A 24,992-nucleotide genomic window follows, 5' to 3' on the forward strand; every position below is an offset into this window, starting at 1 on the left:
GGGTGGTTCGCGTAATCTACTAAAATTCAAATCTATCAATGAATTTTCAATTTGTATGTTTTATTCCGACAAAAAAAATGTTTTTCCCCTTTGATGGATGTCTGCAACCCTTTCAAAAACAGTTTGGTTTTTGGCACAGATCCTCTTTCTGAGCAGATTATCGATACTGATTGTGAAGCAGGAACCAACATACCTTCCAAGAATGAAATTATTATCTAGCAGCAAATAATTCAAAGTTGTAATTTAATAATTTGGAAAAAAACATGGGCCGTTTTTTTTTTTGTTCGATGTCTCATTTAAAACCAATCACTTTTGTTTTGCTGGAAAATATCAATTTAGAAAAAGAACCTTTTTTCGGGATGATATTTGTCAATAACTCTTTGAATGATACTTAAAAACTAAACTTCCATGGGTTTTTTTTTTACTTGGAACCTTCCTTAATCCCTTTAGATCCTCCACTGAGCAGGAGTCGAGTACTTTTTTCCAAGTACCGAGTACTGCCAAGTACTTAGGTTGCCGAGTACGAGTACGAGTAGGAGTATTTGTACCTCCGAGTACAAGAACAGGTCTCCGAGTACGAGTACTTATACTTTCGAGTACGAGTACGAGTGCGTACTTGTATTCCGAATACGGCCAAACGGCAAATGGTTCGTTGTGCGTAATTGGCCCCAGACCCAATCACGGCTAGCTATTAATTGTGTTTATCTGGATGTGCACAGTGGAAAGTCAGGAAACTTCGATTTCTCCACAAGCCAATCAACCATTTCAAACTGAAAGTATCGATAAAATAAGGCCATGGTGTATAAAGTCAAGCTATACCATTTCCTCCCGAGTACTGCTATTTGAGTACGAGTACTTTGATGATCGAGTACAACTTCGACATGTCGAGTACGAGTACCTTGCTGCCCGAGTACGAGTACTGTCATTTCGAGTACGAGTACTTTGACATTCAAGTACGAGTACGAGTACGAGTACTCCAAACAAAAAGTACTCGAGTAGTACTTGAGTACGGGTACCGAGTACGAGTACTACAACACTGGCAGGAACCTGTTGGGAAATGGATGAGTCGATACACAATTCTTTGGTTGAGGACTGTGTTTACCGTGACTGTTTATTCCACAACAATATGTTAATAGACATTGATTGATTGAACTGGTTACAGTGAACTGAGACAAAGAGAATTGGGTGAACTGACTGGATGAGCAGAACGAATTAAACTGACTACAGTACATGATTGCTTTTTTCGAATGGTTGACGTAGAATAGAAATGGAACAGAAAACAGAAATGAAACAGAAAACAGAATGAGGATCTGCTAGTTGTGCAGCACTTATATACTGGTGGAAACAGGAAGTCTGGAGAATAAGAAATACTTAAGAATGGGGAAACTTAGTCATATCGTGGTTCCTTGAGTGTCAGAAAAATGACTAGGAATGAGTAATATAGTTCCTTAAAACAATGATCTTGAAAGTAACTTGATTGTACTAAGAAACTGATCAATGACGTGAGTGGGCAGTGAAGGTCATTTGCTCTGTATAAAAGTATAGGGACTACACATCGCATAGGCACTGTGTGGGTGTATGTGTATACAAGGGAAACGATGAGTAATGCATTCAGGAGAATTTATCATTAAAAAGTTCAAAAAGGAACATTGATAATTAAAGTGTGATAATTAACTAAAAATTAAGATGAATTGATAATTAAGAATGAATCATCTGAAAACGCTACAAACTCAATGGCACACTCTTTGTGCAGTGACGGAAAGTGTAGTTTTTATGTACATGTACATGTCATTGTAGTCTAATCTTACGATTGAACTAGTACGCCCGTGACCGGGCGTGGCTTAGCAATCAGGGCATGTGTGTATGCACGCATTAACAAAGTCCCGTGGGTTTAGTGCAGCATAATGAGTTTGTGTTACATACCCTATGTGGACTTGTGAACAAAAGAGGTCCACATAATGCAGGTTGTGTTAACCTTATGTGGACTAAGCCGTGTCCACATAAGGTTTTGCCCTTTCTGGAAAACAGGTTTAGAGGCATTTTGGGGTTAGGTTTATTTGTAGCAGAATGAAGAGAAACACTATAGGGAATCATAGAAAAAAATCGGGTTAAAAGAGTTTTCACAGTTTAAGTAAAGTTATTTTTTGTACCGAGTTTTCTTAACTACACGAAAACAAAGCAATGTCTACACAAGGTATGTAACGTAAGTCTGGGTGGTTTAGTGTGTGTACAGTCGTTTTCCTAGTTCTGGATAGCAAACATCATTCAGGCTGCTTTCGGCTCAACTACTTCACGAATTCAAGTGACATAGATTGTAAAGTTTACCTTGAGTGATGGAGAGACCACAAAATAATTTTTCCGAAATTTCAGCTCTTTTTATTTTGATATTACGACGTCAAAAGTATCGATGTCACTTTTCCCAGTTCCGGATCGGTTCAATCAGTTCCGAATCGATCAAAACTGCTTCATGCGATTTTTTTTCAGCCATAACCAACTGAATCAAGCATATTTTCTGATAAAGTATTATTTCATTTTCGAAAAATAGTTCATTCAAGAGAATTCCAACAAATTTAAAAAGAGAAAAAAAAGGAAATGATTTTGAAACTTTCGTCTGCAGTGCAACGGCTAGAACTCATGCACGGACCGAAAATCTTTTGACACATCACAGAATACGTCAAACAAAATCGATTAACGCGCGTATAGTTGGGTCGTAATTGCACGCGCTATCCAAAAGCAGTACGGTCATTTGTGTTGAATTTTCAAAAATTAGAGACTTTTCAACTTATTTTGATTCAACAAGCATTCGACGGAAGAGTTTATACGACTGTAGTGTGTGAACAAAATATTCAAAAACACACGGTACAAGTGATGTACCGAGGAGAAAATTTTTCGTCGATTCGCAGCTCCCGCGATTTTCTAAAAACCGTCCAAACATGTCGAAGTGCGAGTCGGAAATGTGGCCAAAATTCCTCTTCTAAAGATTTTATCGGAAAAATCCTTGTGTATCAAGGAGCTTACATTTTCCTTTTCAAAATGCACATCGTCCGGAAAAATATTATTGGAGACTTATCCAAAAGCGGTAGGTTTTTATTTGAAGTTATCCGGAACTAGGAAAAATCCGGAACTAGGAAAACGACTGTACTATGTCTGCGCGTAGGTAGATCACTACACACTTGTACGCGCGGAAGATGTGGCAAGGGGCAGCGAACTGTATACGAACTTGAGTTGATGTGCTCTCGCTGTGGCGTGTATTGCTATATGGTGATTTGCTACGCGTGGGCGAACTGTTGGACAGTTTAGCCGTTCACTTGCGGGTGCACACACGCTTACATGGGCATAGAAGTGTTGTACTTCCTTTGTTCTCGTGTACTAACATTTTGCAACGTCGCACACTTATGTCGAAATGCTCTTATTTTAACCATAGTTAATTTCCTGGGCTGAAATTCGGACTTTAAATCCTTTTTCTAAAACTCTTCCATTTGCGACGAATCAACCCACATTGGAAATTCCTAGTTTTTGAGTAAAATCCATATATCTATTTCGTGAAAAACTTGTGGGGTACCGAAACGGTACCCTGCAAGTCGGTGGGCATTCCTTGTGGGGTACCTCCCATTGTTCCGGTACATAAGGCAGTGTTTGTACACGCATCCACCCTTAAACAGGCATGGAAGTGGGGTACTTCCTTTGTTCTCGTGTACTAAAATTTTGCAATGTCGCGCACTAATTTCAAAATGCTCTTATTTAAACCAGAATTAATTTCCTGGCCTGAAATTCGGACTTAACATCCCTTTTTCCAAAACTCTTCCATTTGCGACAAATCAACCCACCTTGGAACTTGATTCCTGGTTCTTGAGTAAAACCCATATATCTATTTCGTGAAAACCTGTGGGTTACCACTTTAGTACCCCACAACGTCACAAAATGGCCATTGTTCCAGTACCCCTAAGGCAATGGTTATACTCGCTCTGTGGTTGAATCCCAGTTCATGAACAATCATCATCATCACTTGGTACACGGCAACAGAACTAAAAGCTCCATGACGCCGCGGGGTGTAGACGATGTCTAGTTCGTGAGGGCAGCTTTAAAATTAACAAGGGTCGGTCGTGTAGTAATGTCAAGGGGTAGCCTATTCCAATCACGGATGGTTCTAGGGAAGAATGAGTTCTTGTATTTATCAGTTCTGGATACGATGATGTTGTATGCGTCAGCTGTGAAGTGCCGGCTTGAATGTTTGTTGTCTCTAAGTTGAAGCTTGTTGGATGTCACTGGAGATGCCCCTTTGTGAATAAGGTAGAACTGGCTTAATCGGGCATTCTGGCGCCTTTCTGCCAGACTTTCCCACTCCAGATCTTGGATCATTTTGGTGACGCTAGATTTACGACGATAATCGTTGACCACAAAACGTGCCGCCCTTCTTTGAACTTTGTCCAACATCTGAATGTATTTAGCTTGGTAGGGGTCGGTGACTGCGGCAGCATATTCGAGGTGAGGTCGAACGAGGGCCTTGTATGCTTTGGCTTTGGTTTCTATGCTGCATTGGTGGATATTTCTTTGAAGAAGACCAAGGATTTTATTTGCTTTGCTAACGGTGCGCCGATAATTTGGTTCCCAGGAGAGGTTATCCGATATTGTCACTCCAAGGTATGTGTGCTCTTGAACTTGCTCAAGGGTTTCTCTAAGCATGGTGTAGTTGTGATGAATCTTGGACCTCTTTAGTCCCACGGACATGGTGTTACACTTTTTGGGGTTAAAGGTCATTTGCCACTTGGAAGCCCATTGACACACATGATCAAGGTCTTTCTGGAGTTTATCACAATCCTCATCACTGGCTACGGTGGTGTTTAAGATGCAATCATCAGCGAACAGTCGTATGTTGCACTGGATTGTGTCTGTGATGTCATTGATATATGTCAAGAACAATAATGGCCCCAATACAGTTCCCTGTGGGACTCCTGAAATTACTGGGTGCCATTTGGAAGTTTCTCCATTGATGATTACCCGTTGTTGTCGTTGTGTCAGAAACATGCTAATCCAGTTGAGAGTGTTTTCTCTAATACCGTAATAATGCAGTTTTGATTTAAGCCTTTCGTGGGGGACACAGTCGAATGCTTTAGTAAAATCTAATATTGCGGCATCAGTTTGCTGTGTGTTGTCAATTCCCTCCATCCAATCATTAACAACCTGGATGAGCTGAGTAACACATGAATGTCCCTTACGGAAACCATGTTGCAGTGGTGACAAAATGTTATGTTTATCAAAATGCTTGCTGATTTGAGAATGTAATATATGTTCTAACAGTTTGCACATGATGGCGGTCAAGGAAATGGGGCGGTAATTCTCGGGACTTGCTCTAGATCCTTTTTTAAATAGAGCTGTAACATTAGCTAGGAGCCAGTCGTCTGGGAGAGTCCTCGCATCGAGAGATTGCTGAAACAAGGATGCTAAGACCGGAGCAATTTCCTCCGCTGTTTCTTTCAGCATTCGGGCGGTCATCTCATCAGGACCAACAGCTTTGCTGATATTATGGTTCTTGAGAAGTTTGAGGACCCCGTCACTTCTGATGATGATATCATCCATGGCAGGGTATTTACTTGATGTGAATGGAACGACATTGTCTCTTTCAATTGTGAAGACGGAGTTGAAATGGTCAGAGAGAGCATCGGCTTTTTCAGAGTCTGAAATTAAAAGCTGATCACCCTTTTTCAGGGTTGGGATGGTTGTGCTATCCACACGCTTGCTTCTAATGTATTTCCAGAAGGGACGCTGGTCTGATTCCAAATCATCAATACTATTCTTGATGTAGTCGGACTCTGCTTTCTTGATGATCTTTTTCACAGTGCGACGAGCTTCACGGAAGTTTTCCCAGTCAGCAGGTAGTTGAGATTTTTTCGCTTTTTTATGGAGCTTATCTCGCTTTTTGATCAGTTTCCTAATGTTCTTGGTAACCCAGGGGAGACTATTGGATGGGCGGGATGTCTTACTGGGAATATTTTCATCCCTGGACTTGAGCAAGGTTTGTTTTAGCCTATTATAATTGTCAGCAACAGTGCATTGAGTGGGGTCCTTGGCAAAGTATTGCTCTTTAAATTGACGCATATCTTCACGCATCTGGTCAAAGTTTCCTTTATTAGCTAAGAAAACTTTACGCCTTGGTTTCTTAAGAAGCTTAGGTTTTGACACAACAGAAGTTACCACTACGTCGTGATCGCCCAATCCAGGCCTGACGACACACTCCTGGAGTTTAGTTGGCAAGTTGGTCAGGACAAGATCAAGTATGTTGGATGTCGTTGCGGTTACTCTGGTTGGTTCTTTGGTCAGCTGCGTAAGGTGGAACTCGTCGCAGATTGTGAGCAAATGATTTCCATGGTGATCACCAGGAGCAGGTGGTTCTGTGAGCCAATCAATCTCCGAGCAGTTGAAATCACCAGTTAAGACGACAAAAGGCATGGTATTCTTCTGGTAGACTCTGGTAGATTCTTCAAGTCTGTTCCAATATTCAACAAGTTTACTTGGCGCCCTGTAAAAATTCCCAACATAAAGTGGTTTGGCATCCTGGAGATGAATACAAACCCATATTATTTCACAATCGGTGTCCATTTCCGGGCAGTGAGTACTGACGAGGTTTGATTTGACAGCTGTTATAACACCACCTCCCCCACGCTTTCTGTCCTTGCGGTACACGTTGAAATGCGCAGGGAACAATTCTTGGGAGGAGATATCGCAGTCGACTTTAGATTCTGTTTCACAAACAATATCAGCATTATGTTTGTCAATGAGTGCATGAAACGGAGCAACTTTGTTGCTCAATCCTTCAGCGTTTATTGTCAGAATTTTAACGTTGCATTTTCCAGTCAGTTTGACTTTAGGGAGTCAAGGTTGGTTATTTCTTTGTTCAGTTTTCTCAGTGCTATCAACAACAGGTGCCGAATCCCTATTTCTGGGTGAACTAGTACGCGTTGGAGGTGGTACGTGGTCTTCATCACTCAAGCCAGAAGATAGCGAACTGTTACTCACGTCAACATAGTTATTATTGGCAGAGTTATTTTCAAGAATAGAGTCATTAAATCTCAGTGTGTTACAGCTAGGACAGTACCATTCAAATCTTCAAGACCAATGAAGCGGCTGTACGATCGATCCGAGACATTTGCACAGTTGGTATGGGTCCATTGACCGCATAAGTCACATTCCAGGGCAGTGTGGGTTTTTGCAACATGTTTAGAACATACCGTACATGGATACCGCTGATAATTGGGACCAGGGTTTGGGTGAACATTCCCACTAATTAACATGTGCAGAACAATTAACAGTTTGAGCCTTGGTGCCATAGATTCACGAGCACTTAAAGTAATGGATCTGAAGTCCCCATAGAAACCACGCAGCATCAGCTGTTTTTTACGTGACTGGTAGAAGACAAATATGTGGCAAGAAATAAATGTAGTGTCTCTGTTCAGGCGGGCACTGGCATATAATTCATAACACTCTTTAGTAATAATCGGCACAGCAAAGTTATCTCTATCAAAAGTATCATGCATATTTGGTTCAAAGTCAAAGTCCTTTAGGTGATGAGGCTCAGTGCGGGTGCGGTGAGATCGGCGTAGTGGAGCTTGAGTTGTTGCAGGGGTTGCGTTATCCATTGGGAAGCAGAATGGAAGATCATGTGTATCGTTCTGTGTGGCTGTAGGTGCAGGGGTTGGAATAAGTCGGCGTGTATTCCAACGGGTGCCGTCACTAAGTTGCTGGTGCTGGGACTGAACCGACGAGCGATTTGCTTCGGCTGTGAGAGTGAAGATGCCAGCTTGTGACTGCGGTTTGGGCGTTTGATTCTGACCCAGTCACCGGTCTGAAACTGTGGCATTCGAGCACGACGCTTGGTGTCGGTGTAGGACTTGGTCTTCAGTTGGCGTTTTGCGATTGCAGATGCTTGGGCGGCTACCTTCGCTTTAGGTTTGGCTGGAGGTTTGAGAATGTCCAGTGGGAGGCGAAGGTTGCGGCCGATCATGAGTTCTGCAGGCGTCTTCCCCGTCAGCGAGTGTTGGGTCGAGCGGTAAGTGCGAAGAATGGTTTGAATGGCCTCGTCGAATTTTTGGCCTGCTGCAAGGTTGGCTTTCAACCCGTCTTTGATAACGCGGTTGAAGCGCTCACCGCCACCGTTACTCTGTGGATTGTATCGGGCGGTGAGACGGTGCTCGATACCGTGGCTGGTGAGGAAGTCGGCGAACTGGTCTGACACAAACTGTGGACCATTGTCAGTTATGATGACTTCTGGTAGGCCCCATTTGGTGAACATTCGCTGAAGAATGTTGATCACTGTGGCAGAGGTGACTGTACTTGTGGTAGCGATCTCTGGCCATTTGGAGTGCAGGTCGTGCACCACAACGAGGAAACGGTGGTTGGCTGGGGCTGTCTCAACTGGGCCGAAGATGTCCAGCTGAAGTTGTTGCCATGGTTTCTGTGGCCATGGGATGGGTTGCAGTGGAGCTGGTCGGATGTTGATGGCCTTTTCGCTCAAGTGGCATGCTTCGCAAGTGGAAACAAACTGTTCGATGCGAGTGTCAATTCCTGGCTACCATACTGTATCGCGACATCGTTGCTTCATACGGACAATGCCTGGATGTCCGTCCTGTGCAAGTGAAAGAACGCGTTGCTGCAGGGAGCTGCGGGGATTACTGCTCTGTCCCCACGCGCTAGGCAGCAATCGTTCCACAGTGAGAGTTCATCCCGAAGTCTGTGGAAGGGCTTGAGTTCTTCCGTGAGTTGTTTTGGCAATGCCGTCTGTAGGAAGTGGCATACCTGCTGTAGTGTCGCGTCGTCTTGTGATGTGGCTTTGAGTTCCTCACAAGACACAAGGTTGCTGAGGGAACCGGTGAAGAGCGACATGACATAAGCGTCATCATCGGTGTAGAGGTCAGTGTTACAGTCTGAAGCAGGTGTCAGGCGGCTGAGCATGTCGGCAACATGGTTACGGTTGCCAGCAATGTACTGCACAGTGAAGTTATACTGGTGAAGACGTTCAGACCAACGGCTGATTCGCAGTGGTCTGTGGCCGGATCCAGTTGTTGCGAGAAGTGTAGTCAGCGCCTGGTGATCTGTACGCAGAGTGAATTTTCTGCCGTACAGGTAGACATGCCAATGTTCACATGTCGTTTGTCAAGTCGTTAGACACAGACTGACCATGCCGCACGGTAGTAAATGACTTTGGCATGAATGGTTGTAGCGCTCACGTTGCATGAACGGATTCTGGCGCTGATGACGGACATAAACCACTATAGTCTAACGACTTGTCATCAAGTCTAGGGTTATGATCGAGAATAAGCTTTATGTGGCCTCTCTGGACTCCCATATATTAGTCTCCCATATATTAGCCTCGACTCCATGGGCGCGTGCGCGTTCCTTCACTAACCTCTTAGACTTGATGGCAAGTCGTTAGACTATAGTGGTTTATGTCCGTCATCAGCGCAAGAATCCGCATACCTGCCATGCCACCGCCGTTCACGCAACGTGAGCGCTACAACCAGTCATGCAAAAGTCAGGTACAGTACATGTACGATGTTCATACACGTACACCGCGCGGCATGGTCAGTCCGTGTCTAACGACTTGACTAACACGTTTTCAAGCGAATATTCATATATGCAGCCACTGCAATGCATATGCATGTATTTCCATAGCGCGGGCCAATGGTAGCCCATCTGGCTTGCGAAGAAACATCCATTATAAATATAGGGGTAATTATTACACGATCATTTGAAGTTTCCATTTGATTTGGCAGTCCTAGTTTTAAAATTACGGTAAAAAAAGAGTATAACATTGTAGATATTATTAGTACTTTTGCAATTGTCTTTGAATACAAAAGAGTAACATTTAGTGTAATTATGGAACTTGAAACTGTTACGAATAATTGTAAATCCCCTTCAAAAAATGAAGTGCGCACCGACTGTAAACGTAAGCTCCTTTTGGCCCATGTGGTATATCAGGGATTTCCCGTACCCGGTGGGTAGATTCACGAAGGTGTCGTTGCCGTCAAGAAAACTTGTGATTGCCTCAGTTTGTTGGGGTTTCAGAGCACTGGTAATCCCCAGTTTTCGCAACCCATGGTCAATGGAACCTCTATACTTTTCGGTGCCAGCTTCCAACTCCTCCATTTTAACGTTGGGTGATAGGAAATCCGAAGCGATTGAGAATATTTTGTGAAGACGCCGCGATAATCAGGCGTTGTGTGTACATGTACAGTGTACTCGTGTGTGTGTCGTCGCGTCGTGCAAGCCAAAACGCATCGGCTAAGAGATGCCTGTTGAACATTCATATTTTCTTGATTCTTAACCAATCAGACTGCTCCGTCCAATTTTGGTAGCAAGTCTCATTGCCTGTGCACAAACTGACAACGAGTTATTCAAGTCTGTAATGCAGTACACGCATGGGATCGCACACGCGTGGGGTCGAAAATGTACGTAGCGTCCCCGCTACTAGGACAGCATGCGGTATGTCGTACCCCCGGCACAGAGCTTGGCAGTCGCGCGCGGCGGACGCGATTAAAACCACTCATTACAGACTTGATTTCAAGTCTACTAACCTCTGGCCGTGATGTACACGTAAACGATGCTGACTGGCTATTTAGAGCGTACTGCGCGGGCATTTCGAAGATTGCACGCCGGGCGCGCCCATAATGCGCTCGCGTGCTTTGCACGTCACGTCACGTACGAATATTATTCAAATATTGAGTGGCGAAGCCGAGTGAACGGGAAAAGTCCCGATTTTACCGAGCGTTAATATTCCTCCCATTTCACAACTTAAAGCCACTCAATATTTGTTTTATTTAACTGACATATAGATCCTTGGCATTTGATATATTTGACCTTTTTTTCAATACAAAACTGGACAAAAATTTATTTCTCTCTTCCAAACCACCCTTACACGAAAATGTTTGAACCCAACGCTGTAGCGCTTTCTCTTTGGAACAATACGCGCTACGCGCAACGCTGAACGCGCACACCAGCATGCATTTGCACACAAATACTGCGTCATGATCCTAACAGTTGAATAGTATACAAATAATGAATGTTTGTGAGTGCAATGGAAAGAATAATTTCATGAGGTGAAAGATGAAATGTTCCATTTCACGAGGCGAAGCCTCGTGAAATGGAACATTAATCCTCGTTATTTGATGGAACATAAATCCTCGTCATTTGGAACATAAATCCTCGTCATTTGATAGGTTGACTTTTAATAGCCAATTTATTCAGGTTAAAAATTGTTTACAAGTTTGACAAGTTCAGAGTTATTATATTATGCAAACTGTTCAACAGGTTGAGAACTATAATATTCAATTCAACTTGTCCATAAGTTTAGAACTCAAACAGTTCAACAAGTTCAGAACTTTTATTGCCAATTTAAACACCACAGAGCAACCATCGGCAACATGTGCAGTGACAGTGCAATGCAGCCTCGACTCCAGGGGCGCGTGCTCGTTCCTTACACTAACCCCTGGCTGTGATGATGACGTAAATGACGCTGAAATGGCTATTCACAGCGTACTGCGTGCGCATTTCGAAGATTGCACGCTGGGCGCGCCCAAAATGCGCTCGCGTGATTTGCACGTAACGTCACGTACGAAAAAAAAATTATGATTCAAAAGTCGCGATGCCTGTACGATATGGATTATGTCAGCCGCGTTTTCGCTAAAAAAAACCTGTATCTGTGGTTGTATTTGACGCCATATTGGTGAGACCGGCTGGTAATCTATAAAGGACAAGTTGCCGTCTTTATAGACAGCATGATTTCTTTTGTAACGTCGCGGTTCACTTGACTTTTTCGGCGTTTTTGAAATAATAATCACTACGGAAATGTGTCCCTTTTAGAACATCAGTTGATACAACGCGCGTATTTACGCGTAGAACGTTCGTATTATACGCGGCCATCTTCGTGAGACCGGGGGCGAATTGGTCAATATGCAAAGTCTACTGTGTGAATGTTGTATGCATATCCGCTTTCCAGTCTAACTGTTGAATAGTATTTCCCATTCCCCATGGGCGGATAGTACTTTTTGAGCCGCGGCATGAATGGGAGCAATAACGAATGCAACGTGATGTGAGTTCCACCAATCAAATGACAAGGATCTGTATGTCTGTTATATAATCAAAACTATACGATATGGATTATGGCAGCCTTGTTTTGCGCTTAAAAAACCCTGTATCTCCGGTTGTAAAGGGACGAAAGGGGTATGTACCTTTTAATACAAATCTTTGCCAAATAACGCTACGTTCAAACCTTATTGGGGCTGGCCCATGGTTTCGTAGTGCTACGTGCGCGTGAACCATATCTCCACAGTGACATTGAGCTATGCAGTGCGATATTGTTTAGGCATTGGTTTGTGCATTGCTATATCGTTCCTGTTTGGGAGCACTTGGTTGTGCATTGCTATAGCGTTTCTAAGTAAGATTTGAGGCATTGCATGGTGGAGATACTAAATAATTAATGGTTTGCGGAAACACCATGTGCGAATAATTTCTCAACTAAGAGAATGGTTCTGAAAAGCACCAGAGGTATAAACTCGACGTTCCGGTTAGTATACTCTGACCGTCTTCAGGAGAGTGCCTAAACTCTCCTCCTAAACTCTGCCTACTATAGCGTTTCTGTTATGCAGCATTGGTTTGTGCATTGCTTTAGCGTTCCTGTAATGCACTATTAGTTTGTGCAGTGCTTATTGGAGTAAGCAGTGCGATATTAGCTGCATATTGCAAATAGGGCTCGTTCAAAAACCACAGGTTGAAATAAAGGTACCCAAGACAAATATTCCCAAATCATTTAATCATTCAATTGTTGTTGTCTCTGCAATAAATTATCGTGGTTAACTGAGATTACCGGTCATTCAGTTGCCAGTGTTCCTTGTTATTGTGTATTTGCCTGATTAACAGACGGTTTAAGAATCAATTCCTGCGGCGGTAGATTTCCACTCAAAACGAGCCTGCATCCTTTGTGTAGTCCCTGGTCCGAGGAATAACTTGCTTCGGCAACAGTCCCGCCACAGTACCTTCTAAGCTCCAAGGGGTATCTAGCCTTTAGTCAAGTCCCACGCGCCTACCCGCACACGTGACGCACCCCGGATGCTGGCACGTAAAGAGACTAGCACGAGCGGCAAAGCCGCGAGGGCCTTTACCATCTTGCGGAGAACGCTTATGTTTTTCTTTACATTTGTCTACCAATTTGGTAGTATACAAATAACGAATGTTTGTGAGTGCGATGGTAAGAATAATTTCATGAGGTGACAGATTGAATGTTCTATTCTACGAGGCGAAGCCGAGTGGAATAGAACATTCAATCTGTCACCGAATGAAATTATTCTTTCCATCGCACGAACGTAAAACATTCGTTATTTGTTTTATACAACACCTGAATAATTGATTGGTAAATTATAAACTACAATTTATTTTGATTTTAAAGATGTTGAACTAACTACAATCGCCTGCCATTTTGTTTGTTTACGCAAAGTAGCTATGTGTATAGCGCCGCCAGTCGAAGGCATTCGTCCTTACTGCGCATGCGCAAAGTGAAACGGTATAACGCATGGGTATAACGCATGTTCGCACCGTGCATTATACCAAATAATAAAATGTCACGTGATCTACAATTCACCAATCACATGACGGGGATTTATTCAGGTGTTGTATAAACATGCATAATGCATTACCGTTGTGAATTGACCAATAAGAATGCAGAATTACTAACGTATGTCAGCCGTCGTCTGGCGCCAGACAGCACCCGCGCCATGGCGCGGGTGCTGTTGCTGGTAACTGCAAACCACCGTTAAATGATTGGTTTATATTGCTCGATTTATATTACGTGAATAAATGAATAAAGGATTAGTTCCACGAGATAGTAAAGGCCCTTGCGGCTCCGCCGCTCGTGCTAGTATACAAATAACGAATGTTTGTGAGTGCGATGGTAAGAATAATTTCATGAGGTGACAGATTGAATGTTCTATTCCACGAGGCGAAGAATAGAACATTCAATCTGTCACCGAATGAAATTATTCTTTCCATCGCACGAACGTAAAACATTCGTTATTTTTTTTATACAACACCTGAATAAATTCTCGTCATTTGATTGGTAAATTATAAACTACAATTTGCTTTGATTTTAAAGATGTTGAACTACCCCTTCACGAAAATGTTTGAACCCAACGCTGTAAGGCTGGCTCTTTGGAACAATACGCGCTACGCTGAACGCGCACACCAGCATGCATTTTGCACGCAAATACCGCGTCATGGAACAAGCGCAAAGTGAAACGGTATAACACATGGGTATAACGCATGGTCGCACCGTGCATTATACCGAATAATAATATGTCAGATGATCTACAATTCACCAATCAGATGACGGGGATTTATTCAGGTGTTGTATAATACCTCTTTTTACGTGCCAGCATCCGGAGTGCGTTACGTGTATGCGTACGTGTATGCGTTACGTATAGGCGCGTGGGACTTGACTAGAGGCAAAGGGGTATCAAGCCCTGTGCAAATGTATAGACGCTGGACTCGATCTACCTTCCTTAATCCTGCAAAATCCTTCAAAATCTCCTGGTGGATTTTAAAGGACCTTCGAGGTATTATCAAGTTTATCCCAACTTTGTCTACAGAATTAAGATGAAAATTAAACAGTGTCCAACTAAATTTCTGCAAGCATATGACAAAGACAAAGGAATCAATTTTGATACTTAAGTAAATTTGGTGAATGCTGATACACTGTCTTACATCTTTTGTATTTTATACTTGACACTTTTAATTTCTACACTGATAACAAAGTCATGGCTTTGGAAAAACAAGTAGCATGATTTATCACTAGAAATTTTCTTTCTTAAATCTGTCTTCCAAAATGCTAGGATGTACGATACCGTTTCCATTGATGACTCGGTCGCCCTTTTTACATTCATTCGCGGAGGGATTACAGGCAACATCCGGCATTCTTGGATCCTAAATATGTAACGAGAAAAATAATGAAAGGCAATATTCTTCAACTTCCAAATACATGTATTTGCTGTTTGTTAAATCCACTCAAAAACAATGCTTCAAAGCAGCAGTTTCCACATTTTTTTTTTAGCATTTTCGGTTTTTTGATGGGTTTTTTTTAACCCCGTCCCCCCCCCCCCCAAAAAAAAAACCTACAGAAGGTCGAATTATATCCAGACTGCATTCCTCTTACCTCAGGACACTGCCCTCTCATTTGGTCCGGGGTAATGATCATGTTGGTCATGACAAAAAAGGCGTCGGATTCCTGCATGGAAAACCAAGAGTATATAATATATATCAGCCTTGAACCAACCAGCCATGCAGCCAACCCTGGTTAGCTCAGTCAGCCGTGTGGTTGCGAATGCCAAAGCGTGTCGGTTGTTCAGCAAAGCCAATTCAATTACAAACTCAGATGCTTTTAACAGAGCAGTGAAATTTGTGAAACCCCAAATCATGCGGGCTTTTAGAATGTTGTGTTTCTCAGAAAATATGCTCAGTATGATTGAAATGTTAAAATGTAACGGAAGAAGAAACTCTAAACTTCATGTCAGTGAAAAAAAGTGATATATTTTAATTAATAACTTGTGAAGGAGGCTTTTATGCAAATGTTTTACTGCACACCATAATGGATAGTCTGAGTATCACCCGTTATCCACGGAGCAAGACTCCTGTATAACGTCTGATATGTCTAGACATATACGTATGCAAGCTGCGCGCCAGCCAATGGGAATCGATTTTACTAAATCGTGACGTCATTTCATTCCTAAATCAGGACTAATGGTTTGATTGGTCAATTCGAATGCAGTGTTTTGTAATGCAACTACAGTCCGGCGCGTTATTGCGCGTAACACGATACCGAGCCCGTGACGCGCACTGGACTTTTTAATCAATTGTCTATGACGCGCAACGGGTGAATGACCGAAGACCCGATATAGAAAGCGCCCGCTGATGGGTCAAAATCTAGGAGGTCAAGAGGCGGGGTTTATCAATCAGCGAATCTGCTCACATATCACATAGACTAGGCGTTCATCTGGATCTAATGATTTGCATAAAATAGTGGCCGCATGAGGTCGCTGTTTGCGTTGTACTGTGTATGCACTGCATACTATGCAGCGATGATAGCGAGGTATGATAGCGAGGATATGCCGCCGATCGTTTGCTGCGTACGGACGAATAATAACCAACGCCTTGACCAAGGCAAGTGAAGGGCAAAAGTCCATTAATGCATTTATGAAGTTCGGTTGCAGTAACCGCTGCTAGTGTATATCAAATTCGAACCAGCAAACCGACAACGGCAAGCTAGATAGTCAAGTACTAAGATGTCTGCACTAGTAAGCAGGAGGTCTTAGGCTCAATTCTAACCGAGAAGTTTGATTTGTTTTCCCTCACAATTACTGGGGACAACATCGGGTAAACAGTCTTCGTAAAATACGTTGAAAAAAGGCAAAACCCTGTACGGTCATGACATTGATGCTAGTGTTAATAATGATACGGTACTTGAATGGACAAACTGATATGATTCTAGATCTAGTGCACTCGCCAAATCTATTTGTTGATTTGCAGTGGGTTTTTTTTTAGATGATGTACTCTCACGGGCCTACCCATTCGTTTTCTTGTATCGAAATGAGGCAGACACCATAAAAATTGGACCGCGGTGTTCTTAATGCCATCTTTTGTTTAATTTTGTGTAACTACTAAGTGAACACAAACAGTGCTAAAAATATTTCAAGAATTCAGTTGCCAACCAAGCCTTATTCGAACTTTACTTCCTTTGAAAAGATTTTTTAATTTTTTTTATTTTCTAGTGACGTCACAAAACAGGCATCCACTAAGTACACCACCAATTTGGTTAAAGTGGTCGGAAGTTGCCTCAGATCGCACCACAGAGCATCGAGAATAATTTTTTCCGGAGCCCTAAAGCGGGCCCTGAACCCCACACCGTGAATTTGTGGACCCCCTTTTTGGGGACCAAATTTTTCTCGGCCCCCCTAACCCCCAAAAATGTGTTCTGGATCCGTCAATGCAGAGGCCGAAGGGCTGTCACTTTCACAAAAATGGAAGGTGCCCATTTTTCTGGATAAGTGCTCTTTTCGCTGATGCCCCCCCCCCCCCCCCCCCTGTTTGAAAAGCGTTCCGCCGCCCCTGCTGACAACAAATCCATTCTCGCTGGAGAACATTTCATTTGACGAGTGAGTTGCCACTTTTAAATTAATGTCCTCCCAATGACTGGGTATAGTTTGCAGGATTCAATGACCACTGGGCCTTTACAAAAACACGCCAGAGCTGTAAGGCAAAATAAAAAAAAAACATGTTTAGCGTCCTGCCTCTTTGACAAAAAGGAAGGAAGAGGCCCTTTTTTTTTTTCTTTTCAAAATGGCCGCCAGACACATTTTTCAAGACAACGCGGCCGGGCTATTTTTCAAGATGGTTACCAGCTTTTTTCAAAATGGCCGCCACTTGGACTCATTGACTATTTCCACAGCTTTATACACGGTATAAAAGTCTAAAAATATGATTTCTTTCGTCAGAGATCGTTAAAATTTTTCAATTTTTGTCTTTTAAAAAAAAAAAAAAAAAAAAAAGGAGGCGGCGGCCTCTAAAAAGGAAGCGGGCGGGGACGCTAAACATGTTTTTTTTTTTACTTCACCTAATGTTGAAACAAATGGATGGGAACTCTCTGTCGAAAGGGCAGGCTACTCAGGCCATACAAAAAATGGTGTGTTTACGGTAACGGCCTGAAACAAAATCCAGGTAGGTAGGTAGGAAAATAATTTTATTTTGTATTTTTCATTTCATTCTTTCGCAAAGAATTTGTATAGAAGCATTATTCAAGCATTCAAGATATTCAATCGATATATTTCATTTCAAATTAATTCGTATCGTCCCAGGGTTCTCCAGCTCCCCAGGATTTTTTTCAAACCTGTGGGGACAGATTTGGCAAATAATTAAAAGTATTTGAAAAGTTTGAAATTTGTCAATATCAACCTTCAAAATGGCAATAAAATGTTTGAGGTCGGCAATTTTGCCGGAAAAATTCCAGGTCGGTCGGGTTACCGTAAACACACCATTTGTTTTGTTTGGTCTATATACCAAGACGACCACTAGCAAGTGAATGCAGTTACAATCTCAGATCAGGGAGCAAATTGAGGAATGTTCCAGTTGTTTTCTTAAAAGCCCGTGTTGCACAAAAAAGGAAGGCTTAAGCTAATTTTTTTCAAGGTATATATTATGAATATCCGGTTTCAAAATTGAAACGGAATAGTGGAACTCAAACCGAATGTTTAAAAATCTGGATTGAAGTAACTGTCACCATTTCTTTCTTTTTTAAATCTGGCCAAATTACCTTTGGAGGAATGACATAGTCAGAGACATCCCAGATCCTGTTGTATGGCGTTGTGTCCGTGATTAGGAGATCTGGCCAGTCAGTAATGTTTGTGTAGATCACGCCTTTCACTTTGGTAGTCACGGAGCTCATGACTTCGTCTGTAGACTGATATTTTTTCTGGACTGCAAGAGAGCTAAAGTAGACATTGGACAAAAAGTTCATTGCATGAATCTGTTATAAGGCAATCACACCTTATTTGCGTAGAATTGAACACAATTCCAAACTTAAAGTTCCTTAAGATGGAGAAGGGACTGACCTCCGAAATGTAGGTCTGACTAGGGTCCAGCTTAAAAACCTTCATTTTCAAGCTTGATCGAATTGGGGCCATCGGTCCAGGTAGATACTTCATATTAGTGTCCTCGGCCATTTTTCTTAATATGAGAGGACTTGGTGTGCAAGTACCAAAATAGAACTTATTATATATTCTATGGCCCGTTGCAATTGTTTTTGGGCGTCAAAAACTGTTTTTAACATAATTCTTAAAAAATCATCCGGCCAAAATCACAAAATCAACTATATGATTACAAAGTTTCATTTTTGCCCTTAGTTGAGAAATAAATTATTGTTTTAAATGTCACCCTTACGCTATTTTCGTAACATGCGTTAAAACACGTTTTTAGAACTTACTTGCAAATTTGTTTTGTCCCTCAAAACGTCAGCTTGCCAGGGGTCTCAGGATATTTTCCTTTAAGATTTTACTAAGGTAAATTAAGTGTACCTCAGTAATCACTTGAATCAAATTTATCAAACATGTTTGTCTGAATTATTGCATGATACTTATCTCTTTTGTTATTTGCACCACTGTATACGAAATGAAACCTCACCCTTGGTATCAATAATCCGGCTACTTTACAAGTAAACTTTGGTTTATGGTGGCACACAATTACAACCCGTGATGGTTTGGGGCAAATTTATTGCTGTTTTCAAACATTGAGTCAAACTTTAAAAAGGCGAAACTCGCGTGAACTCTAAAAAGCGTGCAAAACCCGAAAAGAATATCCCGCTGGTCTTTGTTTTACCCTACCACCCACAAATTAAACACCCAGCTCTTAAGCAGGCCCTTCTGAAACACTGGAATCTGATCAGCGATAATGATTTCCTCATTGCACTCTTTGCGACCCAACCCATTCTGGCATACAAACGACAAAAAAACATAAAAGATGGCCTGGTCCGATCAAGGATTAACCCATCTCCACCATCCAACCAAAAGAAACTTGGATGAGGAGAACGTACAAATCCTATTGGAACTTCTTGAAGAACAGCTAGAACTAACATAATAGTCATTAAGGCATGGGTTTCGAAATAAAATAAAAAATAAGGAATCCACTTAGTCTGATCATTACAAGAAATGCTAACGCGTAAAATATTCTTTACCATCATTAGCAATAAAGTAAATACTTATAAAAGAATTGTCGTGTTCCTCCACTGATTTATTGTATTAACCATTTATTCTCTCCCTTTCTACAGATATGAGTGACACCATTTGCACTTTCCAACAGCTCAGAAAGGCAAAGGAAAACGCCTTACGCTTTTCCTACCATCAGGATAACTACAGTTTTTACTCCCTCTCTCGATTTATCCCCAAAGGTTTGCAACTGTCTCACACTCCCTGCTTAGGAAACCTCTCACCACACCTTCAAAGGAGATGGAATCAAGTTATACATGGTGCCTCTATTAAACTCATCAATAATCTCTCTCAGCAGTGTCAATTTACACGTGAGGACCTCCATCAGAATATTTCCCACCTTGACTCCCAACTCAAATCCAGTTGTTCTGATTCCACGTACAGGAATTTCCATGATGAGGTTGAAAGGGGTTTGTCTAACCTTGACTCTGTCCTACTCAACTGGAGAAACAAGAAGATTGGTGGCGTGCTTGCCAAGCAACAGCAACGCAGACACAGACGTTTCAGACGTCCTAGGTCCCCATCTACCACGCCACCGCCAGAACCCCCTGTCAACACTTTAGTTAATCTTTCTTCCTCATCAATATCTGACGCAGAGCACAAACTTCTCTCCAAGGGTCTCAATTTTTGTCCCGCTCCCCGTTCTGTGAACCAGGTTCAGCTCAGCCAAGATCTCACGGAATACTACCGTAGAATCCGTCTGCGTGAGTTTTTCCTGGACAGTCAACCGTGTGAGCCAGAGCCTTTTCGAGTCAAGAGTTCATGGGTACCGCCCAGGAATCGTGCGCTAGCCATAGAGACATACGTTCAAGTTATCAATTCCCAAGTCACTAACCCGGACAACTTCCCCCACAGGACTCATGATAATCTCCCCAGAGAGGAGCGCCTGGCTCTCAACTCCTTGCGCTCTCGCACCGACATCATCATCAAGCCAGCAGATAAAGGTTCAGCTGTGGTCATCATGGATCGTCAGCAGTACATTGATGAGGCCCACCGCCAGTTGGATAATCGCACTAACTATACCCGCCTTGACTCTGACCCCACAGGCACTTTCTGTCGAGATATACAACAGGTACTTGACGATATGCGATCACGTGACCAGTTGTCCAAGAAAGCTCACAAATTTCTCTCTCCCTGTGATTGTAGGACTGCCAGATTTTACCTTCTACCCAAGATTCACAAGACTGGCAACCCCGGTAGACCCATAATCTCCGGTAATGGCTCACCCACGGAACGCATCTCCCTGTTCATCGACAGTTTTCTCAAACCCCTTGTCCCACAGATTTTGTCATACATTCACGACACCCCAGACTTCCTACGCAAGCTTGAAGGAATCAAGGACCAGATTCCCAGCACAGCCATCATTGGGACTTTCGACGTCTCATCTCTGTACACCAACATCCCACATGAGGAGGGTGTTCGTGCTTGCTCCTTGGCTCTGGCCAAGGCAGGACACACGACTCCTCCCATCAGTGATGTTGGCACCCTCATGAGACTTATACTAACGAAGAACAATTTTTCCTTCCTTGGTGAACACTATCTACAGGTACACGGCACTGCAATGGGCACTCGCATGGCCCCCTCCATGGCTTGCCTCTTCATGGGTGACCTCGAAGAACGCATTCTTGCCTCGGCCCCATGTCGCCCTTGGATCTGGTGGAGATATATTGATGATATTTTTTCATCTGGACCAGTGATGAGGACAGTCTCTTGACCTTCACTAACCACATCAATTCCTTCTACAGAACCATCAAATTCACATCGGAGTTCTCGGCTCACCAAACCCACTTTCTGGATGTCACAAGGCAAGGCAACTCACTAACCACTGACCTGTATTCCAAACCCACAGACACCCACCAGTACCTCCACTCCTCCAGCTGTCACCCCAGGCACTGCAAGACTGGCATAGCGTTTAGCCAGGCACTCAGACTCAGAAGAATTTGTTCTAATGATTCCGATTTCTCCCGCCATACACAGATACTGAGGAACAACTTGGTGGCCAGGGGTCACAGCTCTCGCCCAGTTCATCGTGCCATTGCCAGAGCTAAAGCTATCCCCAGAAATCTAGCTCTCACGGGAAAGGCCCCTGATGCCATGGCAAAACCCATGATTCCCTTGGTTACCACGTTTCACCCCGATCTCCCTCCTCTTCGCAAAATCACTAATGACAATCATCATATCCTCCATACTTCAGATCGCCTTGCCCGCGCCATCCCCAACGGCCCCACATTGGCTTACAGGCGTCCTCGAAATCTATGGGACTTGATTGTTCGAGCTGAAGTCCTATCCTTAGATGCATCCCCTCCCACCCAGCATGGTACTTTCAAGTGCAGTTCCAGATGTGTTGTCTGCCAGATTCATATCCAGGAGTCTGACTCCTTTTTCTGGCCACTCTTCTGTCACTACCCACAGAACCATTGGTAACATCACTTGTAACACCTCTAATGTCATATATCTCATTTCTTGCAGGGTCTGTGAAGTGCAGTATGTAGGTGAGACTAAGAATACGCTCAAGGAGCGTTTCTATGCCCACCGGTCAACGGTCAACACCAAGAAACTAGACACCCCTGTTGGTCATCACTTCAACCTGCCTAACCACTCCATTTCTGATATGATTTTGCAGGGCATTGAATCTCTTGGCCATTGCAAGGACTCAGTTCGCCTCAGCAGAGAGAAAGTGTGGATGAATCGTCTTCGAACTATTCAACCACATGGTCTCAACATCCAACTTGGAAATGATTAATCCTTTTCTTCCTCCATTGTCTTCTGTTACAGATAATCCACCTGGTCTTCCTTGTTTGTGTTTACCCATCTTCCCCCATCTTTCATCCCTTTCCACCTCCATACTGTGTCCCCCCCCCCCCCGCATCATCCCCCTTCACTCTCACACTCTTTTGTCCGTTCCCACTCCCAGTGACCTTTGATCCTTCCCCTTTCTGGTCCCTCCCCTGTTTATACCAGACCCCATGTGGTTTGCCATCTCCCTTTGTTTCTTTGTTTTCTCATCCACCCTCCCCTGCATCTTTCCACACCTTTCCCACCTAATCCTCCTTTTGTGTTTCTTCTTTCAGCCCTGCATGTTTGTGTGCACCCCCATGTTATTGTATGTACCTCTGTCATTTCTGTTTTAGCCTCTGAAGAAGAACTTGCTAAGTTCGCAACGTCAGGCCACATTAATTTTTAGATTCATAAAAGAATTAAACAAAGGGTGACTGATGAAGTGCGTAAAAAGGGCACAGGAAATATGCACTGTTTCCCCAGACACACAAAACAGAAAAACAGGTGGGACGGCATATTATCACCGGTAAAAATCAAATCATTAAGTGAACTAGAAACAAAAACCACATGTACACAAACCAGTCCCTGCGTCGCCTAAACACCGGATGAGTTTTTTTAAACTCCCGCTCTCAGGTTATCACCAATCTAATGGGCCCGCTGGCGAGGTATGTGTTGACAAGTTGTAACCCACCCATCATCGCAACCCAGCAGTGGAACTGATTTTACTCCCTATATGCGTATTGAATTTCCAAAAAAGAAGAAAACCTTAACAAATACGCTCTAGGCAGTTTAGTCATATACTTTACACAGGTATCCATACCAGTGCTTCTAAGGCCAAAAAAAAAAGTCTCCGGTTTCTGGTATGCGCGCGCGTCGCCGTAGCCATGCGCGTCGGCAAAATGAAAAAGTTTTATTTTTCAATAAAAGATGATGTCTCAAAACCGCCAAACTCACTGGTTTGACTGGAATTCTGCTGCTGCACAATTTTAACGTGTTTTTAGATGGGGTTATGATCGAGAATAAGCTTTATGTGGCCTCTCTGGACTCCCATATATTTGCACTAAGTTTAGTCGGGCACCATTTGCAGTCATCAGCCGACATTTGAAGCAAAAAAAAAAAAAAAACCAGGTAAAAAAAAAAAAAAACCGCGTCGCCGCACCACTTTGGGGCAAGCCCCATACCAGAAACCGGAGACTTTTTTTTTTGGCCTAAGCTTAAATAAACGGAAATCTTCCCTAGCTGGTTGCAAATACAATGTTTTCAAAAAAAATCATCAGCTCGCAGAGCCCCTCGTACTCCAATTTTATCTTACATCCCATAAGAAGAAAGGAAGGAGGAACGGCCCTGCTGATGCTGATAGCAAATCCCATCCTCCTCCCTTGTTTTAAACCCTAATTCACGGCGGCAACTTTCTTGGAATGACTTTGGAACTTTCTAACAAGTTATTAATATCAACAGATTGTTCCCTGAATTTTGCTTGCACAAAACCGGTTCTACCTTGCTATTTTTCTAGCCAGAAACCACTTCTTTTTAAGAAAACACAAGTCTGATAAAAACTTAAATGCATGGTGGCGGCCAAACTCCATTCCATTTAACTTAAAATGTAGTGGCGACATGTATGATTACGTCCCTTCCTATTAAACACAAAAAACAAACTTTGAATAACAATAATGCAAGCAATAAAGCTGTGTTTTTGACATGCTTGAAGGGGGCTTTTGGGTTCTGTGGAAATAATGCTTTATTTGGGGTGTGTATAATGCTAAAGTTTACAAGTGCTCTTTCCTCTTTTTTATGCTACTAGTAAAATTTTATTAGAAAATATAATGTAACAAATGCTATTATGGAGGCGGTTCGTCTAGACTTATGATTTGAAAAAGGCGCCAGATTCATGATTAAATTCTTTGTGTGTGTGTGTGTATTTTTGCTTCAAACTGAAGGAAAACCTCAATTTCAATTGTTCCTGTTTTTGAGGAAACTGACAATTTTTGATGCAGTACTGCCTAAAGATGATACTATCCCCCAAACATTTCTCACCAGATATGGAAAAACTATATGTTGGCAAATCGATTCCAAAAGGAAAATATTGTAAGACCCCTGGCGAGTGGACTTATTGAGGGACAAACATAGGATAAAAACTAAAGCTAATGTGTTTCACGAAGCACGGATATCAGCCTAAATTGCCGTTTGAACGGTTTGTCTGAATACTGACTCGCACTGACCACAAGGTGACCATTGCTACATGTGGCTGAGATTGGCAAAAGAATGTAAGAGAAACAACTATGAACATTTGACATTAAGACCGCCGAAACATTACATGAGAAAGCCGCCAAGACAAAACATGAAACAGTAGTTAATGCCTGTAGATTAATCCGCATATATAAACCATCAAAAATTAATCACAGCAATAGTGTTGTTTAATTAGCC

At 42.7% G+C, this 24,992-nt stretch overlaps 1 protein-coding gene across 1 annotated transcript in view; it reads right to left on the bottom strand.

Moving 5' to 3' along the window:
• LOC119730092 (P2X purinoceptor 4-like) overlaps nt 1–14,960 on the bottom strand; it is a 35,222-nt gene extending 20,262 nt beyond the window's left edge. The window contains exon 1 of the mRNA XM_038202875.1: nt 14,886–14,960. Coding sequence (XP_038058803.1) covers nt 14,886–14,955 — 70 coding nt within the window. The 5' untranslated portion in view covers nt 14,956–14,960. The remainder of the gene's footprint in view (nt 1–14,885) is intronic.
• Between the last annotated feature and the right edge of the window lie 10,032 nt (nt 14,961–24,992).

The sequence above is a fragment of the Patiria miniata genome, unplaced genomic scaffold, assembly GCF_015706575.1.
Source record: "Patiria miniata isolate m_02_andy unplaced genomic scaffold, ASM1570657v1 HiC_scaffold_22, whole genome shotgun sequence".
Classification (NCBI taxonomy): Eukaryota; Metazoa; Echinodermata; class Asteroidea; order Valvatida; family Asterinidae; genus Patiria; species Patiria miniata.